Source organism: Erinaceus europaeus, chromosome 1 (assembly GCF_950295315.1).
Source record: "Erinaceus europaeus chromosome 1, mEriEur2.1, whole genome shotgun sequence".
NCBI lineage: Eukaryota > Metazoa > Chordata > Mammalia > Eulipotyphla > Erinaceidae > Erinaceus > Erinaceus europaeus.
This window is the reverse complement of record NC_080162.1, coordinates 71,549,130-71,556,360: the sequence shown is the minus strand read 5'-3', so window position 1 is coordinate 71,556,360 and position 7,231 is coordinate 71,549,130. Positions and strand designations below refer to the sequence as shown.

The 7,231-nt window shown below is 52.8% G+C and overlaps 1 protein-coding gene across 1 annotated transcript; it reads left to right on the top strand.

Moving 5' to 3' along the window:
• The first annotated feature begins 6,093 nt into the window (after positions 1-6,093).
• On the top strand, positions 6,094-6,840 carry OXT (oxytocin/neurophysin I prepropeptide). Its single transcript, XM_007539531.3, has 3 exons — positions 6,094-6,258; positions 6,435-6,636; positions 6,714-6,840. The coding sequence occupies exons 1-3, from the start codon at positions 6,139-6,141 to the stop codon at positions 6,764-6,766; spliced, it is 375 nt and encodes a 124-aa protein (XP_007539593.1). The 5' UTR covers positions 6,094-6,138; the 3' UTR covers positions 6,767-6,840.
• Positions 6,841-7,231: the final 391 nt, after the last annotated feature.

Here is a 7,231-nt window from a genome sequence, read left to right as displayed (position 1 = left end):
AAATATAAATTCTAGATATGTAGCAATCTGCTCTGCAGCAGCAGAAAACAAAATGGCTGGGGCCAGGCGGTAGCGCAGCAGGTTAAGCACACATGGCGCAAAGCGCAGGCACCAGCAGTAAGGATCCCAGTTCCAGCCCAGGGCTCCTCACCTGCAGGGGGCCCACTTTACACTTTTTATCTTTCTCTCCCCCTCTCTGTCTTCCCTTCCTCTCTCAATTTCTCTGTCCCATCCAACAACAACAATGGCAATAGCAACAATAACAAAGGCAACAGAAATGGGAAAACGTTCTCCAGGAGCAGTGGATTCGTAGTGCAGGCACCGAGCCCCAGTGATAACCCTAGAGACAAAAAAAAAAAAAAAAAAAAAGGCTCACCCAGTAGAAGTACATTTAACCATTTAGACAGGCACAAAGCCCTAGCGAAGCCCTGACAGCAAGAGAAAAAGAGAGAGAGAGAGAAAGGGAGAGGGAGAGAGCTCTCTTGGACAGCCACATAGCTTATCTCCTCAGCTCCAAGTGTAAGAGGCCATCTTCACAGAAGCCTATAATGCACAGAAGCCTATAAGCACCCTAATGATCTGTTCCCTCGCCCCTCTCTCTCTGTCATTGCTGGCTTTCACCACTCCAGGCCAACTTTTTCAGACAGAAAGAGATGAAGAGAGGAAAAGACACCACAGCACCAAAGTTTCCTCCAGTGTAACGGGGGTTGGACTCAAACTTGGGTCAGATCCATGACAAAGCAGACACACTGTCCAGGTGAGCTATCTTTCCCGCCCCTCTTTCCTCCACAGCACCAAGTGCTTCCTAGTCTGTATTATGGTTGATTATGGGCTGATGCCTCTCCCCAGCTCCATCCCATATTCCACCACCACTGCTAGAAGGTGAGCCCCTGAGCACAGGAATTTTTGTTTGGTTCATCAGTGCTTTTGAACTTCTATCCTGGGACCCAGACTTCCTGGATGAGGAGTTGATGAAGAAATGCAGACACAGGAACCCTTCGAGGTTATTGTGCTGAGGGGATGTATGTGCACGTACTAACTTGGGTGAGGGCAGGGTGCCTGCTAGGCCAGCTGCGAGGTCAAGCCCTTGACCTTCAAGCCAGACAGTGTCAGCCAGCTGATTGGGATGAGGAAGCAGACGACTGCTGAGCAGTAATGCGGAAGAGCACACAGGGGTGACTCAGGCTCAGCAGAGCTCAGTGACACTGTGATTGGGGGCCTCGCTCTTCTCTATCAGGGTCAGCAGAGTGGGGGAGAGGGTGACACTGAGGGACAGGCCCTGCTGAGTCTTCTTGCTGGCATAGGGCACATTTCCTCAGGGCTCTTGCAAGTCAGGTTCCTCAGGAAACAGACTAAGAAAGACCCCACACTTGTGAAGGAGGCAGGATTGGGCAGAAGGAGAATGTTCACACAGGCCTCAGTGGATCCCTTGGGGAGGTCCAGAGCTGAACCTGCTCAATGGAAGTGTTGAAGATTAGGCCCAAATGGACAGGCCACTGGTTGCGATCCATCTGGGAAGGGTGTGACCTTGGGCCATGACATTTCCAGCAGACAGATGAGGCAGGTCCTAAATGGGCTGCCAGTGTAGGGAATTGTGAGCATACGGTAGCTTGGCGGAACCCCCCATTGAAAAATGAGGGCCTCAGGGGCCACAACCAATCCTATTAGTCTCTCTCTACTAAGAGGCTGAGCAAGGAAGGACACGCCTCTAGGGTCTGCCCCGCCTATCAGCCTCCCTGCCTCACAATAGCCCACTCCCTTATTTCTTTCTTTATTTTTCCTTTTGTTGTCCTTGTTTTTCATTGTTGTAATTATTATTATTGTTATTGCTGTTGCTGTTGTTGGGTAAGACAGAGAGAAGTGGAGAGAGGAGGGGAAGACAGAGAGAGGGAGAGAAAGACAGACACCTGCAGACCTGCTTCACTGCTCGTCAAGCGACTCCCCTGCAGGTGGGGAGCTGGGGGCTTGAACCAGGATCCTTAGGCAGGATCCTTGCGCTTTGTGCCACTCCACTCCCTTATTTCTACATAATCATTGTTTTGCCTGAAAGTCCCCTCCCTACTTCCCCACCCATTCCATTTCTTTGATCATATCTGATCGATCGTCTCTCTGCCCTCAGGACCCCACTCTGGCTGCTGGTTACTGCTAACCTTGCTTTCTCGTTCCTTTAACCGATTAAACCTCTTGCTCAACAATTACTGGAAAAGTCCTCACCCTCCCCCAGACCCTTTGCCTCCCTACGATATATGGTATACATATGTCACTTCCTCCTGCGACCCCTTCCTCCCTACCATATATGGTATACACATGTCACTTCCTCCTGCAACCCCTTATAAGCCCTGCTTTGCTGTTCAATAAAGGGATTTTTGTGCAGGACACATTCCCCCAGTGATCCCTGGTACGTCTCTTGCTACCTGCATAGGGAAAAACCCGGCCGCTCACTCCTGCTGCCCCGAGACATTCCTTCTATGCCCCCTGCATCTGGTGTGCAACAGAGTGGGCAAGCCCTAAAGTTTTTGCCTGGGAAGAGGCCTCCACACCAAAGAGTATGACATGCCAGCTGCCAGCCAGCTACTGATCACACTCTCAACAACTGGCCAGCAAGTTACTTTATTTATTTATGTGTTGCCACCAAGGCTACAGCTGGGGCTTGAGAGCCGGCACTCAGAATCCACTGCAGCCATTTCCTTTTTCTTTTTTTTCATTTTCTATTATATTTAATAGGATAGAGAGAAATTGAGAGAGGAGGAGTAGAGAGCAAGAGAGAAAGTAATACACCTGCAAACGTGCTTTACCACTCGTGAACTGCTTTCCCTGCAGGTCATGGATCTTTGTGCTTGATAATATATGCATTTTTTTTTTGCCTCCAAGGTTATTGCTGGGGCTTGGTGTCTGCACCATGAATCCACTGCTCCTGGAGGCTATTTTTTCCCTTTTGTTGCCCTTGTTGTTTTATTATTGTTGTGGTTATTATTACTATTATTGATGTCATTGTTGTTGGATAGGACAGAGAGAAATGGAGAGAGGAGGGAAAGATAGAGGGAGAGAAAGATACCTACAGTCCTGCTTCACCGCCTATGAAGCTGTTGTTAAAATTTCGGAGGCTCTTGCCGGGCCGGCTAGCTTCACGGTGGTGAACAGAGACGCGGAGACAACGGCTGGGCAGGGCAGCTGTATTTCTTTATTCAGGAACAACGCTTCACAAACTAAGACAAACTAATCACCAAACAGAACTCTGCTGTCTCTTTGCGGCGGCGCAAGCACTCTCTCTTTTACTCTGGAACTCAGGAACCCTCCAACTCTGGAACTCTGGAACTCTCATACTGGGGAACCCTCTGAAACTCTTCCACTGTGGAACTCTCTCTTACTCTGTAACCCTGAAACTCTCGAACTCAGGAACCCAGGAACTCTGTCACTCGGGAACTCAGGAACCCAGGAACTCTGTCACTGGGGAACTCAGGAACTCTCGGACTCCGGAACCCTCTCCCAGGGTCCCTTGGGGCGGGGCCAAGCAGGCCCGCGAAATTAACAGGACTCATCCAATTCTCTTGGAGGGGGAGGGCTAGAACAAGCCAATGTAAAGCATACGACAATTTGTTGTTAAAATTTCTGAGGCTCTTGCCGGGCCGGCTAGCTTCACGGTGGTGAACAGAGACGCGGAGACAACGGCTGGGCAGGGCAGCTGTATTTCTTTATTCAGGAACAACGATTCACAAACTAAGACAAACTAATCACCAAACAGAACTCTGCTGTCTCTTTGCGGCGGCGCAAGCACTCTCTCTTTTACTCTGGAACTCAGGAACCCTCTCCCTTACTCTCGAACTCAGAAACTCTCGCACTCTCGAACTCCGGACCTCAGGAACTCTGTCACTCGGGAACTCAGGAACCCAGGAACTCTGTCACTGGGGAACTCAGGAACTCTCGGACTCCGGAACCCTCTCCCAGGGTCCCTTGGGGCAGGGCCAAGCAGGCCCGCGAAATTAACAGGACTCATCCAATTCTCTTGGAGGGGGAGGGCTAGAACAAGCCAATGTAAAGCATACGACAATGAAGCGACCCCCTTGCAGGTGGGGAGTCCAGGGCTCGAACCAGGATCCTTACACCGGTGCTTGTGCTGCTTTGCGCCACCTGTGCTTAACCCACTGCACTACCGTCCAACCCCTGTAATATGTGCATTTAACCAAGTGTGCCAATGCTTGGCCCCAAGTTACTTACTTTTATTTATATTTTATTACTAGAGCACTGCTCAGCTCTGGCTTTTGATGATGTAGGGGATTGAACCTGAGACATTGGAGCCCTGTGCATGAGAGTTCTTTGTATAACCATTATGCTATCCCTTACCTTTCACTTTTTTTTTTTTTCCAGCCAGAGTACTACTCAGTTCTGGGTTTTGGTACTGGGAATTGAAACTGGGACCTCTGGTGCCTCAGGCATGAAAGTCTGCTGCATAAGCTGCTGTGTTGTCTTCTCCACCCAGCAAGTTTCTTCTCAGAAGGGCATCCAGATTGATCATCTTGATCACAATACTTACTAGCACCCCTCCCACAGAGGAAGTCTGTCTTTCTTTTATCTTTTTAACTGTTTTCATTTTGAAATACACTAAAAGTGCAAAAACAATCAGTCCTATTTTTTTTATTTATAAAAAGGAAACACTGACTAAACCATAGGATAAGAGGGGTACAACTTCACACAATTCCCACCACCAGAACTCTGTATCCCATCCCCTCCCCTGATAGCTTTCTTATTCTTTATCCCTCTGGGAGTATGGACCCAAGGTCATTGTGGGATGCAGAGGGTGGAAGGTCTGGCTTCTGTAATTGCTTCCCCGCTGAACATGGGCATTGACAGGTTGATCCATACTCCCAGCCTGTATCTCTCTTTCCCTAGTAGGAAAGGGCTCTGGGGAAGCAGAGCTCCAGGACACATTGGTAGAGTTGTCTGTCCAGGGAAGTCTGGTTGGCATCATGCTAGCATCTGGCACCTGGTGGTTGAAAAGAGAGTTAACATACAAAGCCAAACAAAGTGTTGACCAATTATGGACCTAAAGGCTGGAATAGTGCAGATGAAGAGTTGGGGGCCCTCCATTTTGTAGGTAGCTCGTAAGCATATTTTAGGTATATTCCAAAGGACCTGTGGCTATACTAGTTTTTTTTTTTTTTTTGCCTGAGCCTGTAATCTGATATGTATGGATCCTAATTATTGTCTGGAGAGGTGATGTCATGGCTGGCAGAAGGACCAGAAAGCTGGATCAGAGAAGAGAGTAGCTCCCAAATATGGGAAAGGTGTATAAATATTGCTGACTATAGCCCTGTTTTTAAATGCAAAAAACAGATGATGAAAAAATCAGTTAGATTCATATTCATGTGTTAAAATGTTAAAGAAACAATATATATATATATATTTGCAATATGGCTACAAATGTGTTAGCATTAGCTAACAGGCTCTAATGACAGGCCTAGTAGCTGTCATACTTTCAAAGTGGTCGTGATGAGACTAAACCACTGTTTGGCGACACTTGCCATAGCCATGATGTCCTGGGAGGACAGCTGTCATTTTGATTTGTGATGAAACCAGGAATTCTGCGACCTGTCGCCCCCCTAGACGTTGAAGGAAATGCCGCAATTCCATTAGAAATAAGGGGGGGGGGAAGCTTTTCCTACGCAGGTGCCAGGTGCAGGAGTGTTAGAGCAGGGTTGGGGGTGGTTTACAAGGGAGCATTCAGTAACAGGAGGCCTCCCTACCCCAGGGGAGAGGCTGGGGGGCTCTGGCCCCTTCTGAGCTGGAGGGGTCCAGAGAGTCCGGCCTGCAGGTCGCCCCCTTCCAAGTATGAAGAGTTCACCCACACAGACCTTGTGGGAGCCGCACCCTCTCCCCACACCCCGTCTCACTCCAGAGCCCCCGCCCCGCCAGTCCCTTCCCCGCGCTGCGAGCTGCGCTCAGTCTATTAGCGACACGGTGACCTCGACCCAAGCGCGGTCCCTGCAAATGAGGGGGCGCACGGGGCGCGACCTGCCGCGACCCGCTGTGACCAGCCATGCGGTCACCCGCTTACGGCCCCCGCCCGCGCGGCCCCGGCGACTATAAAGGCCGAGCTGCGGAAGAGGCAGACAGAACGACGGACCCGCTGCACCCGGCACCATGGCTGCCCCCGGCGTCGCGTGCTGCCTGCTGGGCCTGCTGGCGCTGAGCTCCGCCTGCTACATCCAGAACTGCCCGCTGGGCGGCAAGAGGGCGGCGCGGGAGCTCGACGTGCGCCAGGCGAGCGCCCCGTCTCGGCTGGGGACCTGGGGCGGCGGGCTGCGCCCTTCGAGTGGACGCTGGGGTGCCGGGAGGTGGGGGAGCAGAACCGCGCCCCGGATCCCCCCGGCCCCGGCCCCGAGAACGCCCCTTCCCAGCCCCCGCCCCGTCTCACCCCGCCCCGTCTCACCCCCCAGTGTCTGCCCTGCGGCCCCGGCGGCAAAGGCCGCTGCTTCGGGCCCAGCATCTGCTGCGGGGACGAGCTGGGCTGCTTCGTGGGCTCGGCCGAGGCGCTGCGCTGCCAGGAGGAGAACTACCTGCCGTCGCCCTGCCAGTCGGGCCAGAAGCCGTGCGGGAGCGGGGGCCGCTGCGCCGCCGCGGGGGTCTGCTGCAGCCCGGGTGAGGGGCAGGGCAAGGCCGGGGTCTGCGGGCAGGCGGTGGGCTGCGGGCCGGCTCTGACCTCTGTCTCCTTCCAGACGGCTGCCGCATGGACCCCACCTGCGACCCCGAGGCCTTCGCCCAGCGCTGAGCCGGAGCGTGCCCTTCCTCACCCCCCACAACCCCTCGAAATAGTGACAATAAAGCTGCTGTGCTGCCCTCCAACTCGTGTCTGTGTCTCCGTGTCAGAACCGGCATGGGGGGCGCTGGGGAGAGGGGATGGTGCCCGGATGGGCCTGCTCAGCTGGGGGCAGAGTTCCAGAGCCTGCCCCAGGACTAGGGGTAAAGGCTGAGCTGTTCCTGGGGGGGCTTGGGTTTGTAGGGGGCATGCCCCCTGAGAGTCTTAGCTTAGCTCTGAGACAGCTGGACGCCAAGCACAAGCGGACAGAGAGGACTCAGAGAACAGGACTTGGAAGAGGGGAGTTGGTGGTCACAAGAGTGGCTTTCTGATTCTGGAAGGAGACCTGGTCACAGGAGGCGGAGTCTTGGGGAGGGAACTTGGCACACCAGATAGAGGGTCTTCACATACACACAGGAGGCTGAGCAGACTGGGCTG